Here is a 17,672-nt window from a genome sequence, read left to right on the forward strand (position 1 = left end):
GCATAAAGGATCTCAGAACAGCTTTCTACGACCAATTTTAAAAACCAATTAGTTCAAGTAACTGAATAATGCCAAACAATCGCAGTATCATTTATATTGTAATATTTGTTTTTCAGATCCTGGATCTGTTGATTCAGAAAGATGGAGAATTCCAAGAAATAGTAAGAGTAGCAATGGAACAAGGCAAAATCCAAGAGGAAATGCATCTTCTGGAGAAAGAGGTGGAAAAAAGAGATGGTGACATCCAGCAGTTACAGAAACAGCTCAAAGAGGCGGAACACATATTGGTGGGTTACAGCTACTTGCAAATGTACAGACTTAACAAGTCTTAAAACCTGAAGCAGACTTTTCGGTTGAATATTGGGAATTCACAGATAATTGAAGGTTCCCTTATCTTTAACTTTACCTTTCTAAGGTTTCAGTCAGATGTTGTAAATGAATCTAATCAAGTTCTCAAAATGTGGAGATAAAATATGGTTTTTTCTACTTCATAAATCTCTTGACACTGTTTCGTGGGAGCTATAGAACTGGTTACAGCACAGTTGGAAGCTGTTCAGTCCTCAAATCAATGTTCCCTTGAACAATTTAGCCAACACTTTTATTCTTTCCCTGTAACTTTGTAAATGTTTTCACTTTACGTGCTTATCCAATTTCCTGTTGAGAAACCCGGATGAATCTCCATCCATGCCCCCTTCAATCAGTGAATTATAGATTGCAAGCAATCACTTTAAATACGTGTCACCTGGTTTCTAATGCTTCGACCACTGGGAACAGTTTCTGCATACCTACTGTGTAGACCCCTCATCGTTTTGAACACCTCTACCACACCTGCTCTCAATCTTATCTTCTCTAAGAAGAACAACTTCAGCCTCTCCAGTTTAACCAGCAAGTGAAGTGTCTCATCCCTCGAACCATTCTTGTAAATATTTTCTGCACCCTCTCTGATGCCTTCACATCGTTCATAAAGTGTGGTGCTCAGAATTAGATGCAATACCGTATCACTATTCTAATTTATTTTTGAAACATCATCATGACCTCCTTAGTTTTGCAATCTGCTCTGCCACCTTCAACACTTTGTGCACATATACTTCACGAAGTCCTTCTGCTCCCACATAGTGCATCTCCTTTTTTTCCTACCAAAATGCATTACTTCACATTTCTGTGAATTAAATTTCCCCTGCTGCATATCCATCCACTCCACTGTCGACTTGAAGTTTATCACCATCTTCCTCACAGTTCACTATATTTTCAAGTTTGTGCCACCTGCAAATTCTTAAATTGTGCCCAATACAACCAAGTCTAAATCATACATAAATTTTAAAAAATGTAATGGTCCTACCTAGTACATATGCTTGGAGGACTTCACTAAGAATATAAGAAAGGCTTGCTGACGCCCATTAGTGTGCACACTAGCAGTGACGTTTCTCATAAATATATTTAAACAAACAGTAACATCTAAGAGTGAAAACAAGAAGTGAGAATATATTGTGTAAGAGAAAGTGTTAAACATAGGATTTTAATTTAATTTTTTAATAATTAGCATAATATTGCACAGGCATGTGCATTTGGAAATAATCTGTAGTGAGCATACTGTGTCGGTGCGGATTATTTGGATATTTGTGTCGGCAAACATATTGTATTGCAGAAGTAAGTTTGTGAAATAGAATAGACAAGATGGTTCATAAAATTTTGGTAGTTGTAAATTATTGACTCCATTATCTTGGCTGTCCATGCTAAGAAATTGCTGCAGATGGTAAGAGGATATAGTTCATATCAGTTAGTTTTTGTTTGAAATTCTAAAGTTCGTTCATTAAGTGATCAGTCCCACCTTGGAAGGAGCTTTCAATTAAACTTTTTTCAGAACATGTTATTGCCCACAGCCACACTCTCAGCTTGTTCTTCAGTTTTATGCCTTCCATTTTTGTACTTCATGTACCTAATTCAGTGGCCTAACTTTTTGCTTCTCAACGTGTACATTCAATCAGTTATATTTTCCAGTGGGCTTTCATGCTGTACTTGCAATAGTTGCATTTCTCCATTGATTAGCCCCTTCAGATAAACGTTTCGCTTCAGTTATCCTACAGGACTGAAGTTGGCTGACTTTGAACATCAGAATTTTGTTTTCATTCAACAAGCTATCAATTGTAAAAGTCTGATTCTTTTGGCTGTGCTGCATATGGTCATGGGACATACCTGGTTCCTTCTTACTTTCAGTCTATCATTTTTCCAGACATATAGGACAGTATCATAAGTTAAATGCTTGTCTTTATTATCAGACTAATTACTTTAGCTCATTGAAAGTCTTCAGATAGAATTACTCACTAAGATGCCATAGAATTCATCTGAGCCTATGACTATTATGTGGATACTATTTTGATCTTCATTGCATCTTACTCTTATTTTTCAGAAATTTGTTTAGAACCTATGTTAATATGTAAGCTTAACTTAATGTTTTTAAAGTTGCCCTTTTTCAAGATTTCTCAATTAATGGGGCTCCTTAACCAGTTTAATAGTTGCTGTAGAATAGCCACATTTAAATCTGCTCCTTTGGTCTATACTTAGAAAAAGTGAATTTGTACCTGTTAAATAAAGTACTAATTGTGTTCATTCTTTACAGGCGACTGCTGTGTATCAAGCCAAAGAGAAATTAAAATCGATAGAGAAAGCAAGGAAAGGTAGACATTTTCAACTGGAAAGAAACTTTGAACCCCATTGCAGTTACTGAACTGCAAAGACAATTAACAAAGGTCTAATAATAAGACTTATTTCTGAATGAAGTTGTTATACTTAGAACATAGAATATAAGAACTAGGAGCTGGATTAGGCAGTTCCCCTTGAACCTACTCTGCCATTTAATAAAATCAGTCTCATTTAATTTCATTTCAGCCTCAATTCCACTTTACTGCCCGCTGTCCCAAATCCTTCAACCCATCACTACTTAAAAATCTGTCCATCAGCTTCTTAAATTTACCTAATATCCCAAGATCCAGTGCACTCTGGGGTAGTGAATTTCACAGATTCACAAGACTTTGAGAGAAATAATTTCTACTTGTCTGTTTTAAATATGCTATACCTTATCCTAAAACCATTTCATTCTAGATCATAAATATGCTATTGAATGCTTTTGGATTAGTGTGTGCTGATACTAATTTTTTGATATTTGTGAAGGCTCTCTGCAATCAGTACCAGTGTTAATGCTCTGATAACCTAAGGTTAAATTCTTCTCTTGTTTTAAAAATTAATTAACGGGAATGTGGGCATCACTGGCTAAGTCAGTATTTATTGCCTATTCCTAATTCCCCTGCAGAAGGTGCTGATAAGCTGCCTTCTTGAACCATGCAGATCTTGGTGTAGGGACACCTACAGTGTTTGGAAAAAAGAGTGAGTTCCAGGATTTTAATTCAGTGTCAGTGATGGAACGCCGATTATAATTCCAAGTCAGGATGCTGAGTGGCTTGGAGGGGAACTTGAAAAGATGTCATGCATCTGTTAACCTTGTCATTTTAGGTGACTAGACATTGTGGGTTTTAAGTTGCTGTTTGCGGAACCCTCTTGCAGAAGAATTTCTGATAGCATACCCTGTTTAGTTTTTACATTAGAGGACATAATTAAAACATCCTTTGTAGCAAGCTTTTTGTAATTCTCTTGAAGTTTTCTGTAGGGTTAGTTGTACTTTATAAATGTGTGTATATATTCATTACACAATCACTATAATGTAACACTTTGTGTGCTTTGGATGTCTGGTGAATAGCTGAAATGTGACCTGCGATAGAGTTAGCATTAGTGTTCTGGCTTCTTGTGTGAGTAAATACATTTTTTAAAAATTCAACAATATTTTTTCTGGTGTGGCAGCTAAACTTTTACTGTATTTTGAAAGATCAGATCAGTAAGAAGTTATGCTTCTGTTTTCTTTGCAGGTGCCATCTCATCTGAAGAGCTTATTAAATATGCACATAGGATAAGTGCTAGTAATGCTGTAGCAGCCCCATTGACGTGGGTTCCAGGTACCAATTTAAATGTTATTGCTCATTATTTTGATGAAGAGCTATTCTTGATGCATTCACAGCTCAAAAGGAGATCATTTTACCTGTACCAACTATCTCTGAAGGAGTTGTCCACTTGTTCCCATTTTTCTGCTATTTCTCCACACCCTTTTAAAAGTTTTGTTTTTCAAATATTTATTCACTTTTATTCCTTTGAAAGCCATAATGGATTCTGCTTGCACCACTGTTTCTGGCCTGGTATCCATATCATTGAAACTGTGTTTGTAAAAGTAAATAGTTATGCAAACATTTGATTGTTTTCACGATGATCTTAAATAGTTACTAACTTGACAAAGGGTGGATGTAGATTTTCCGGATTTACTTACAAAATCCTCTTTCTGACATGTTCTACAATGGTGTATTCCTTTGACTATCTGTTGTTTAAAATAATGAGTTGCTAGATTCCTCAGCGAAAGTGGGAAGTATTGTGTGATTTCTGTACCATCATTATGATACTTGTAAGTGATTTTTTTTAAATCAAAAGCATTCCAATTTCTAATGAATTATTCTCTTTAAGGCAAATTGCTATCAACAGGTTTTGTATAATGGGGACAAGAACTGAAGTTTACTTCAGTAACCATTAAACTTATTACTATGCTTCCAATTGTAGTATGCTGTGCATAACTGAGGACTCTGAAGGTTGTGTCGCCTGCTTCGTACCAGAGATAAAGTCATCACCCCACAGCTGAGTGTAAACTTTGAAGACTTGGATGTGAATAATTCTTAGCATTATGCATTTGATATAGGTGATCCACGGAGACCTTACCCTACTGATCTGGAAATGAGGAGTGGTCTTTTGGGACAGCAAAGCAACCTTTCTACCAATGGCGTGAATGGACATTTACCTGGGGATGCATTAGCTGCAGGCAGATTACCAGGTAAAAGCTGTTGACAGTTTACTTAAAAAAATTATAAGACAAAACAAACTATAATTCCATGTAGGAATCTAGATTGGTACTATTGACTATGAAATGAAGGTTAGGCCGCTAGATCTTTCTAGTTAGCTTATTTTGTGTCATTCTTTGATCAATGATTTAAAGTCGTTTGGCAGATATCGTCATATCCTGATTTAGTTGCGAAAGATTGTCATGGGTAGTTTCATTTTCCACTCAGTGCTACTTTAGCTAATCACAGCTGTTGTGGTGATAGGACTAGGAGTTAAGAAGGGGAAATCCTCTTCTACTTTATAACAATCAGAATCCGAAATTGCATTTGCATGACCATAGGAAGAGGATTGGCTCTGCTGTCTATTGTGATTAGCGGCAAGCACTCATTTCAAGGTTCATATGATTGGCCAGTTAGGTATTAGAGACGAATAAAAGAAGTGAGTACTCATTCATGCATGTTATTGATCACAAAGGTAAATAGTAGGAAGGTCATGTGATAAGACTTTAGAAATCTGCAATCTCCTTTCTCCCAAACCCCTCATTTTCAAAGTAATAGACTCCTCTTGAATTACTTGTGTTTCTGCCCCCTTTGTAATTGTCATTAATGTTCCAGAGATTGGATCATTTGAAGCCAATTGTACATTTGACATTGTTCTTGTTTTGCATACAAAACATGCTGTTTTCTTGCATGTGCACAATGAATATGATTCTATTGATATTTTGATATTTACATTGATGTGAGGTATATGATTTAGAGTCACAGAATCAAAAAGCACAGAAACAGACCCTTTGGTCCAACTCGTCCATGCCAACCAAGTTTCCTAAACTGAACTAGTCTCATTTATCTGCATTTGGCCCATGTCCCTCTAAACCTTTCTTATCAATGTATCTGTACAAATGACTTTTAAATGTTGTAATTGTATTCACCTGTACCACTTCCTCTGGCAGCTCGTTCCATTTATGCACCAACCTCTGAAGAAGTTGCCCCTCAAGTCCCTTTTAAACCTTTCCCCTCCCACCTTAAACCTATGCCCTCTAGTTTTGGGCTCCCCTACCCCAAGCAAAAGACTTTGGCTCTTCAACTTATCAATGCCACTCATGATTTTTGAAACCTCTACAAAGTCACCCCTCAGCCTCCTACACTTCAGGGAAAGAAAGTCCCAGTCTATCTAGCCTCTCTATATAATGCAAACCATTCAGACTCAGCAGCATCTTTTGAAATCTTTTTACAGTCTTTCCAGTTTAATAATATCCTTCCTATAACAGTGACCAGAATTGTACGCAGTGCTCTAAATATGGCCTTACCAACCTCTTGTACAGCCATAACATGATGCCCCAACTCTTGTATTCAATGCTTTGATTGATGAAGGCAAGCATACCAAATGACATCTGTACCACCCTGTCTACCTGTGGCACCACTTTCAAGGAACTAAGTGCCTGCACCTCTCTAATCAAAAACATTCCCCAGGGTCCTACCATTAACTGTATAAGTCCTGCCCTGGTTTGTCTCACCAAAATGCAACACTTGGCATTTATCTGAATTAAACTCCATCTGCCATTCCTCAGCCCACTGACTCTGTTCATTAAGATCCCATTGTACTCTTAGATAACCTTTCTCACTGTCCACTATACCACCAATTTTGGTGTCATCTGCAAACTTACTAACGATGCTTGCTATATTATCATCCAAATTGTTTATATAAACTGTGGACCCAGTACCGATCGTTGTGGCACACAACTAGTCACAGGCCTCTAGTCTGAAAAACAACTCTCTGCCACTACTCTCTGTCTGCTACTGTCAAGCCAATTTTATATCCAATTGGCTTGCTGTCCCTGGATCCCATGTCATCTAAACTTAATAATCATTCCATAATGCGGAACTTTGTCGAAGGCTTTGCTAAAATCCATGTGGACAACGTTTAATTTTCTGTCTTCATCCGTCTTCTTGGTCACCTCTTCAAAAAATACAGTCAAGTTTGTGAGACATAATTTCCCATGCACAAAGCCATGCTGACTATCCCTAATCAGTTCTTTCCTCTCCAAATGCATGCAGATCCTGTCTCTCAGAATTCCCTTCAACAACCTACCCTCCACTGACATCAGATTCACTGGTCTATAGTTCTCTGGCATTTCCTTGTAGCCTTTCTTAAATAATGACACAACATTAGCAATCCTCCAATCTTCCAGCACCTTGCCTGTCGCTGTCGATGACACAAAAATCAGCTAGGCCTGAATGACAATGTCCTGGGATACACTGGTCTAGGGGATTTATCTACCTTTATGCATTTTAAGAACTCCAGCACCTCCTCTTCTATACTGTGGACTTTTTTCAAGAGGTCAGAATTTATTTCCCTAAGTTCTGAAGCTCCCATGTTTTTCTACGCTGTAAATACTGACACGAAATACTTTAGTATCTCCCCCATCTCCTCCAGTTCCACACATAGGTGGCCATGCTGATCTTCAAGGGGCGCTGTTCTCTCCCTTGTTACTCTTTTTTCCCTTAATGCATTTGTACTATCCCTTTGGATTCTCCTTAATCCTGTTTGCCAAAGCTATCTCATGTCCCCTTTTTGCCCTTCTGATTTCCATCTTAAGTGTACTCCTATACTCAAGGCATTCACTTGACTCCAACTGTCTATACCTGATGAAGCCTCCTTTATCTTGACCAAAGTCTCAATAGCTCTAGTCATCCAGTGTTCCCTATTCCTGCTAGCCATGCTCTTCACATTAGCAGGAACATGCTGTCCCTTAACTCTCGTTATTTCGCTTTTGAAAAGTCCTACTTGCCATATGTTCCTTTACCTGCGAACAGCCTTCCCAGTCAACTTCTGAAAGTTCCTGTCTAAAACCATCAAAATTGGCCTTGCCCCAATTCAGAACTTTAACTTGTAGACCAGGCCTATCCTTTTCCATAACTGTTTTAAAATTGATAGAATTATGGTCACTGGTCCAAAGTGCTCCCCAACTAACATCTCAGTCACCTGTCCTGCCTTATTTCCCAAGAGGAGGTCAAGTTCTACTCTTCCTCTAGCACCATCTACATATTGATTGAGAGAGCTTTTTTGAACACACTTAACAAATTCCTCTCCATCCAAGCTCTTAACATTATGGCAGTCTCAGACTATGTTTGGAAGTTAAAATACCCTACTGTTACAAACCTATTATTCTGGCAGCTATCTGCGATCTCCTACATATTTGTTCCTGTTTCCCACTGACTGCTGTGGGGTCTACAGTACAATCACATCAAAGTGATCGCCTACTTCTTACTTCTCAGTTCCATTCACATTAGCTTCACTGGACCATTGCCTAGGAATATCCTCTCTAGTATTGCTGTAATGTTTTCCCTAATCATAAGCACTACTTCCCCTCCTCTCTTCCTGCCTTTTATCCTTCCGCTGGCATCTATATCCCAAAATATTGAGCTGTCAGTCCTGTCCCTCCCTCAGCTCCTACCTATGACACTCTCTGCCTCCCATGTCCTCCTCAATGCATCCAAGTGCTGCCCCAACTGATCCATGTGGTCTGAGAGGAGTTGCAGTTAGAACACACTTCCTGCAGACATAATCGCCGGGGATGGTCGACTGCTCTCTGATCTCCCATATCTGACAGGAGGAGCATAACACTCCACTGACTGCCATCTCTGTCCCTTTAACAACCAGCAGACTTGGGGGAAAGAAAATGTCTTACCTTTACCTTGTTGTTGTTCACCTTCCGCAACAAAGTCTGGTATTCACTTAGACCCTCTCTTAGATCTAACCAACTGCACCTTGACCACAAAGCAGCCACTTGCAAAAGTGGCCGGAATAAGAGACAACAATGCCTCCCTCCCTCATTGCCTAAACACTCAAGTAGCTCAACTCCCAGCATATGCACACTCTCTTGCTGGTTGCACACTTTCTCTATATTTTAGTTTTTTCTCAGAGTTTGGATTTAACTTGTGAGTTTTAGTCTGTGTCTGAAGATGTTTAATAATTGTAAATATTTTGAAAACAGTCTGAGACAGGGAGTTCTTGAAGGCTAATGGGAATTTGTTTACACTAGGAGAGTTTTAGAGCGAACAAAATAAACAGTTGTGCTTTGGGCTTTCAGTTTAGAAAATCAAACATTGCTTTTTTTTTTGATTAGGAAAAATATCCGCACCTTCAAGAAAGCCCTTAGTTTGTTTGACTGGATTTGCAGAAATCTTGCCTTAAGCAAATGCGTAAAAGTTGCTTTTAAAGAAGGGAGATAGTCTATCTCTTAATAGTTCTAAACTATGTCAAAATTTGAAGGCCTAGAACAGAAGTATTTGCTTAAAATCCTAAAGAGCTTATGTGAAACTGAGAAAATCTAAGTCTAGATGTATGAAGATTCAAGGAAAAGTCTAACAGTTCCCAAGATTGGGAATTGAAGGCACTGTTAAAGTAAGCCCTATAAGATATATTGGAGAGGGCAATTCTCTCCGTGAGCAAATGAATGCTTTCGGGATTAATGAGATTGTATTTTGCTGTGTGTTTTGAAATCTTTTGAGTTACACTTTATGTAGTCACTTTGGTTTATTCTGTTTTATCTTCTTTTCTTTTGCATAGCCAACTTGATTTTGTTGTTCAAACCAAATTTGCAGCATTACTTGCTTGTGTTTTGGTGAAAAATCACCTAGTTTAAAAACCTAAAACAATTTATGATCTATCAAGCCAGATTTCAGTCTAGGATGTAACTTGTCCTATAGTGCTGTCAGCTGGGATCATAACACGTTTACTTCAAGTCAGGGAAGCATAACTTGTGTCTTTTTTATGTGACTTGTGCTTTTTAAGACTTTCTTTGATGTTCTGTACTTTAATTTTCTTTTAGAAGGGAATATAATTTGATATCAAGAATTTAAAATGGTGTCATAAAGCTATATGCATATAAGTATGGAAGGGTACACCATATTAAGGGTTTGACATCATTGACATGTGTCCTGTAAAGGATCTCTCAGGATACTATTGATTATGTTCCAAGAACAGGAGTTAAAATGAGAAAGCACACTGAACCCGTAACACTGGAGACAACGTTATAAGTTTCATAACTATCTTGAATAAAATTTAAGAACCTATCTTTTTACAGATTTAGATAAAATACAGTTGTATTTCATGAAAACTTTCTGTATTTCAGATGTACTTGCACCTCAATACCCATGGCAGTCAAATGACATGTCTCTCAACCTATTGCCTCCAAACCACAGCAATGATTTTATGCTGGAGCCTCCTGGACATAACAAAGAGAATGAAGATGATGTGGAAGTTATGTCAACTGATTCTTCAAGCAGTAGTAGTGACTCTGATTGAAACCAAGAGAACATGTCTTTTTCTGTTCAATGTTTGGACTTATAGCATTGGAAATTCATTTTCTTTCCACTGCTCTTCTACTCCTTTCTACCCAATACTGTTGATGCTGACCTGGTAGGAACACATCAAGAAAGTGTACTTTGATGAACATGGATAAAACTTTGCTTTAAAAACAGAAAATTTTTCTTCATGCTGAACTTGTTGTCCAGTGTGAATATCCTTGATTATATTTTATTTTAGTAGAATGTGGTAACACCAGATAGTAAGAAACTGGGCATTATTTATTCTGCAGACTTTCATACCTACTACAGAAACCCAAATAGTTGATTTATTGTTTAACCTAACTGTTTAACATTCATCCACAAGTAGAAATCGGTCATTCTCCCTGGTTACTGCATAAGTGTCCGACGGAGTATTCTAATCCGCTGGATCAGGAAGTTGGCGCTACTGAAGTCATTATGTCCACTGATTGCTGCTACTTGTCCCAGTCTTCACTTCATTCTCATTACCTCACTTGCCGTCTGTTTTGTTGTCATCCTGTCTAACAGCTAGTGTGAGATGCAAGCCAAGAATAGAATAGAATAGAATCCCTACAGTGTGGAAACAGGCCCTTCAGCCCAACAAGAAACAAAACAAAACTTTATTGCAATGATACGTGAAACTGGAATGAGGAGATTTAACTGCCTAGGACACATTAAATGAACTCTGGTCATGCATTTTTTACTTACAATGTGATAGGTTAAGAAATTGAGTGTATCGCTGTTAGCATTTGCAAGCAGTCCACCAGTGTATGCAATACAGTACAATATTACTTATCCTTATCTTATTTGGACTTATTAGAGATAGTCAGCATGGTTTTATGCTGCAGAGATCTTGTCTCTCAAAATTGAGTTTTTTGAAGAAGTGACAAAGATGATGAAGGATAGGGCAGTGGATGTTGTCTACCTGGATTTTATTAAAGCATTTGACAAAGTCCCTTATGGTAGGCTGGTCCAGAAGATTCAGTCACATGGATCCACAGTGAGTTGGCAAGTTGGATACAAAATTGGCTTGGTCATAGAAGATAGAAGATAGAAGGGAGTTGTGGATGGGTGTTTTTTGATTGGAGATCTGTGACCAGTGGTATTCCGCAATGATTTGAGCTGAGACCTCTTTATAATATATATAACTGATTTAGATGAAAATGTAGATGGTCTGATTTTGGAGTTTTCAGACAATACACAAGTTGGTGAACTTTGTGGATAGTGAGGTGGTTATGAAGGGATACAGCAGAATAAAGATCAGTTGGAAAGTTGAGCGGAGAGATGACAGCTAGAGTTTAGTCCCTGGTCCACTTGTCCAGACGAGTGTGAGGTGATGCATTTTGGAAAGTCAAATGCAAGAGAAAAGAAAAGAGTAAATGGCAGGACCCTTAGAAGCAGTAATATTAGAAGAATGTTGGGGTGCAAGTCCATAGCTCCCTGAAAGTGGTAACATAAGTAGATAGGTGGTAAAGAAGGTATACGGCATGCTTGCCTTCATTGGTTTGGGTATTGAGTATAAAAGTTGGCAAGTCATGTTGCAACTGTATAAGATTTTAGTTAGGCCATATTTGAAGTATTGTGTGCGGTTCTGGTCACCACACTATAGAAAGGATGTGGAGGCTTTCAAGAGGCCGAAGAAGAGGTTTACCAGAATGTTGCCTGAATTGGAGTGTATTAGCCATAGAGAAAGGTTGGACAAACTTAGTTTGTTTTCCATAGAGCATCGGAGGCTGAGCGGCAACCTAATAAATGTATTTAAATTGAGAGGCATGGATAGGGTGGATAGTCGAAGTCTTTTACCCAGGGTGGAAATGTTAAATACTAGGGGGCAAAGGTTTAAGGTGAGAGGGGAAAATTAAAGGAGATGTGTGAGTAAACTTTTTATATGCAGAGGGTGGTAGGTGCCAGAACACGCTACCAGGGGATAAAGCATCACCAAGAAGATATGTTAACAAAGTTTGAGGAGTTTAGACAGACACACGAACAGGCAGGAAATAGAAGAATATGCATCATGTTAAGCTGTGTGGGATTTGTTTCAAATAGCGTTATGATCAGCACAGACATGGTGGGCCGAAGGGCCTGTTCTTGTGCTGCACTTGTTTAGTGTTCTACCTGTTGGTTCCATTCAAGTACATTCATAAGTCAATTTATATGCAAGTTGGAATGCAATACAGTACAATATAAACATCTGTTCGTAAGTACAAATGAATGTTCACAGATCCTCAATAGTAAAATGAAACCTCATTCTTTAAGTCGCACAGTCATAAGTCAGGCACCACCTCTATCTGTGTTAATTTATTCTCTTGTCAATGTTTTGCTTTGTACACTGAATGTGGGGTTAGTTTTAGCGTGAAGCCACCTGCAGCATCCCTGACATTAATGTCACAGGCACTAACTACATGTGCAGTGAGTGCGCCCCTGCAATTGCAGTGAAGAAATAGAATAATTTTCATCTGTTATAATAGAAATTCTTGTTCTGAGGTTGTGTAAAAATACACTATTGAGATAGGTTGATGAGATTGCACTTTGTATCTTGGTGTGTTACACCAACCTAAAAGTGAATAATTGCCAGTGGACATTTAAAATACCATTTTCAAACTCCTACCTTCTCAAAAGTTGACGCTATTAAACTTGGCAAGCCCCATAAAAATTTTGTTCAAAGACAACTAGAGGAACTATTACATTGTGATATTGAAACAAATTTTCCACAATAATGCAAACTAAACCAGTCATAAACATTGTTTTGGAGATGTACATTTCATAACATAATGATGCAATAAATATGTTGTAAATAAATTATGGAAAACTATCTTTTATATTATCAGCAAGTTATAGTCTTCACATATGTACTGAGGAGATTAGCGCTTAAAAGTCTAGACAGCTGAAGACACGACAGTTATTGGTTAGGTAAAGGATGCCATGGATGTATAGAATGTCAGTTTAGAGGAATGAATAATTCACAAAGGAATGTTAGGCTGAAGGAGGTTGTGGATTTGGGAAAGGAACGAGGCCATGGAGGAATATGAACACATGGACTTGTCTTTCAAATTTGAACTGTTTCGAGGATTGAGAGCAAAAGTAGTGAACAAGACTTGATAAATATTAGAATATTGACGGAGGTTTGGGTTAAATATTAAGAGTCAGAGTTTTTACAGGAATGAAAAGAGGCCATTTGGCCTATTGTGTTTGAGCTGGCCATCAAATAACTATTCTAATCCCATTTTCCAGTACTTGGCCCCTGGTCTTCTATGCTATAGCATTTCAAATGCTCATCTAAATAGTTCTTAAATCTTTGAGAGTTCTCACCTTTATCACCCTTTTAGGCAGTGAATTCCAGATACTCCCAACCCTCCGAGCAAAATTTGTTTTCCTCAAATCCCTTCTAAACCTCCTGTTCCGTACCTTTAAATTGTGTGCCCTAGTATTGACTCCTCCACTAAGGCAAAGGTTCTTCCATATCCACCCTGTCCATGCCCGACAGAACTTCGTACACCTGAATCGGATTTCCCCTCAGCCTTCTCTCCAAGGAACACAACTTCAGCTGACCTAGTCTCTCTTCATAGTTCCAACTCCAGCAACATCTTGGTGAATCTCTTGTGCATCCTCTTGAGAAAAATCACATCCTTCCTACAGTGTGGTGACCGTAACTATACGAAGTTCTCTAGCTGTGGGCTAAGTAATGTCACTGGCTGGCCAGCATTTCTTGCCCATTCCTAGTTGCCCTGGAGAAGATGGTGGGGAGCTGCCTTCTTGAACCACAGCAGTTCACCAGCTGTAGGTTGACCTACAATGCCGTTAGGGAGGGAATTCCAGGATTTTGACCCAGTGATGGTGAAGGAATGGCAATATATTTCCAAGTCAGGATGGTGAGCAGCTTGGAGGGGAACTTGGAGGTGGTAGTGTTCCCATATGTTTGCTGCCCTTGTCCTTCTAGATGGAAGTGGTCGTGGGTTTGGAAGGTGCTGTCTGAGGATCTTTGATGAATTTCTGCAGTGCACCTTGTAGATAGAACACACTACTACTGAGCGTCAGTGGTGGGGGGAGTGGATGCTTGTGGATGTTGTGCCAAACAAGTGGGTTGCTTTTTCCTGGATGGTGTCAAGCTTTTTGAATGTTGTTGTGGCTGCACTCATCGAGGCAAGTAGGGAGCATTCCATCACACTCCTCTTGTGCCTTATAGATGGTGGACAGGCTTTGAAGAGTCAGGAGGTGAGTTACTCGCCGCAGTATTCCCAGCTTCTGGCCTGCTCTTGTAGCCACTCTGTTAATGTGGTGAGTCCAGTTGAGTTTCTGGTCGATGATAACATCCTGGGGGGTTGATAGTGGGGGATTCCATGATGGTAACACCATTGAATATCAAGGGGTGGTGGTTAGATTGTCTCTTATTGGTGATGGTCATAGCCTGGCATTTGTGTGGCACGAATGTTACTTGCTGCTTGTCAGCCCAAGCCTGGATATTGTCCAGATATTGTTGCATTTGCACACGGACTGCTTCAGTGTCCGAGGAGTCACAAATGGTGCTGAACATATTGCAAACATCGGCGAACATCCCCACTTCTGACATTATGATGGACGGAAGGTCATTAATGAAGCAGCTGAAGATGCTTGGGCCGAGGACACTACCCTGAGGAGCTCCCGCAGAGATGTCCTGGAGCTGAGACGATTGACCTTCAACAACCACGACCATCTTCCTATATGTCAGGTATGACTCCAACCACTGGAGATATTTGCTCTAGATACCCATTGATTCCAGTTTTGCCAGGGCTCCTTGATGCCACACTTGGTCGAATGCCGCCTTGATGTGAAAGGCTGTCACTCTCACCTCACCTCTGGAATTCAGCTCTTTTGTCGATGTTTGAAAAAAGACTGTAATGAGATCAGGAGCTGAGTGGCATCACTGAGCAGGTTATTGCTGACGAGGTGCTGCTTGACAGCACTGCTGGTGATGCCTTCCATCATTTTACTGATGATCGAGAGTAGACTGATGGGGCGGTTATTGGCCAGGTTGGATTTGTCCTGCTTTTTGTGTACGGGACATACTTGGGCAATTTTCCACATTGCTGGGTAGATACCAATGTTATAAATATACTAGAAGAGCTTGGCTAGGGGAGCGGCAAGTTCTGAAGCACAAGTCTTTAGTACTATTGCTGGAATGTTGTCAGGGCTCGTAGCCTTTGCAGTATCCAGTGTCTCACCTGTTTCTTGATATCACATAGAGTGAATCAAATTGGCTGAAGACTGGTACCTGTAATGTTGGGGATCACCAGAGGAGGCCGAAATGAATCATCCACTCAGCACTTTTGGCTGAAGATTGCTGCGAATGCATCAGCCCTATCTTTTGTAGTGATGTGCTAGGCTCTTCCATCATTGAGGATGGGGATATTTGTGGAGCCGCCTCCAATGAATTTAATTGTCCACCACCGTTCATGACTAGATGTGGCAGGACTGCAGAGCTTAGATCCCATCCCTTGGTTGTGAGATCACTTAGCTCTGTCTATCACTTGCTGCCAGTATTCCATATGCTGCCTTCAAGGATAATGTACATGCACACCAAGGTCCCTGTGATCCTCTGTATTTCCTAGGATCCTACCATTCACTGTCTGTTCCTTTGCCTTGTTAATCCTCCCACAATGCATCACCCCTCAATTTCCAGAATTAAATTCCACGTGCCACTGTTCAGTCCATCTGGCCAAGCAGTCTATATCATCTTGTAGTTTAAGGCGTTCCTCCTCGCTATTTACCACACAAATTTTTGTGTCACCTGTCTTCTGATCATGCCTCCTAAATCTAGATCATTAATACACACAACAACAGCAAGGGACCTAGCACTGAACCCTGTGGTTTCCATCTTTGACCATCGCCGTATGCTTCCTTCCACTAACTCAATTTTGGATCTAAACTGCCTTGGATTCTGTGGCTGTTAGCTTCTAGACCAGTCTGCCAATGCAATACCATGTCAAAAGGTTGACAGAAATCCATGTGGACTACATCAGTTACACTATCCTCATCACCATACCAAGTCACTACCTTAATAAATTCAAATTCTATTAGACACAATCTACTCTGTCAAAGCTGTGCTGAATTATCCTTAGTTAATCTTTGCTGTTTCAAATGGAGATTAATTCTGTCCCTCAGGTTTTTAATCCAATAATTTCCCTACCACTGACGTTAGACTCACTGGCCTGTATGTCCCTGGTTTAGCCTCAGCACCTTTCTTGAATAATGGTACCACATACTCTTTGTTTTACAACGAATAGCAAAATTCTATTTGTTATCCTTTATGACCTGTTGTAACAGCATACAAACTTTGCGATTCATGCATGAAGACATCCAGATCCCTATGCATCTAAAAGGTTAATACAGGCTTCCTGCATTATACTGAGTATGAGCAGAATATACAGAGAAATCGCATTAAGTCAAATTCAAATAACAGAAAATTCCAGATCTGAAGTTGTCAGCACAATAAGAAATCCAACAGAAAGATACTCATGAGAAACTAAAGTTCTGGACTGGTAACTCTGGATTAGCCAAACTCACGCACGCTTGTCAGTTGACGACGCCAACCAATTGGAGTGAAGTTGGGTGGAGTGAAAACTCATGGGCAAACTTGCTGTGATGGCTAGAAAGTGGTCTCGTCCTATATGATATTGCACCAAGAAACGTATAATATGACAGAACTGGACTACTTTACCATGGTTTTACCAGAATCCTCTTTAAAAATCGAACATTTAATGGTGGAAACTGAATCAAGAAACATGTCAATGGTATGGTCTGCACCGATCTAGATGTAATTGAAAAGCTGCCGTTTCTTGTAATTGAAGTGCAAGAAGCCACTTTGCACATTTCAAGTCATTACGCGTGCAATATGACGCTAACAATGCCACCTGGATGACGGCCGGCATTTTGGAACATGGATCAGGAAACCAAACAAGATGTATCAATGGAAGAAAACGAAGATCATCCACTTTAGATGAAGATTATCTGCTGTTTCTCTAGCTGAAGCTGCAAAGGCCATGGAGATGGTGTGGGATCTTGTGTTGTAGCATGAAAACACAGTAAATATGTTTGACCACAATAATGATAGAACAGACTCCTCCAAAAACAGACCACTAAGTAGTAGAGATAGTAGGAACTGCAGATGCTGGAGAATCCGAGACAACAAGGTGCAGGGCTGGATGAACACAGCAGGCCAAGCAGCATCATAGGAGCAGAGAGGCTGACGTTTCGGGCCTAGACCCTTCATCAGAAAAGGGGGAGGGGAAGGGGGTTTTGAAATAAATAAGGAGAGAGTGGGAGGCGGATAGAAGAGGGATAGAGGAGAGGATAGGTGGAGAGGAAACAAACAGGTCGAAGAGGCGGGGATGGAGCCAGGAAAGGTGAGTGTAGGTAGGGAGTTAGGAAGGGGATAGGTCA

The 17,672-nt window shown here is 39.7% G+C and overlaps 1 protein-coding gene across 2 annotated transcripts in view; it reads left to right on the top strand.

Moving 5' to 3' along the window:
- med4 (mediator complex subunit 4) overlaps positions 1–10,416 on the top strand; it is a 35,943-nt gene extending 25,527 nt beyond the window's left edge. For both annotated transcript variants that reach the window (XM_048602674.1, XM_048602675.1), the window contains exons 4-8: positions 117–287; positions 2,618–2,675; positions 3,918–4,004; positions 4,790–4,921; positions 10,064–10,416. In XM_048602674.1, the coding sequence (XP_048458631.1) occupies positions 117–287; positions 2,618–2,675; positions 3,918–4,004; positions 4,790–4,921; positions 10,064–10,236 (621 nt within the window). In that variant the 3' untranslated portion in view covers positions 10,237–10,416. The remainder of the gene's footprint in view (positions 1–116; positions 288–2,617; positions 2,676–3,917; positions 4,005–4,789; positions 4,922–10,063) is intronic.
- The last annotated feature ends 7,256 nt before the right edge of the window (positions 10,417–17,672 follow it).

The sequence above is a fragment of the Rhincodon typus genome, chromosome 11 (assembly GCF_021869965.1).
Source record: "Rhincodon typus isolate 14 chromosome 11, sRhiTyp1.1, whole genome shotgun sequence".
NCBI classification, from domain to species: Eukaryota; Metazoa; Chordata; class Chondrichthyes; order Orectolobiformes; family Rhincodontidae; genus Rhincodon; species Rhincodon typus.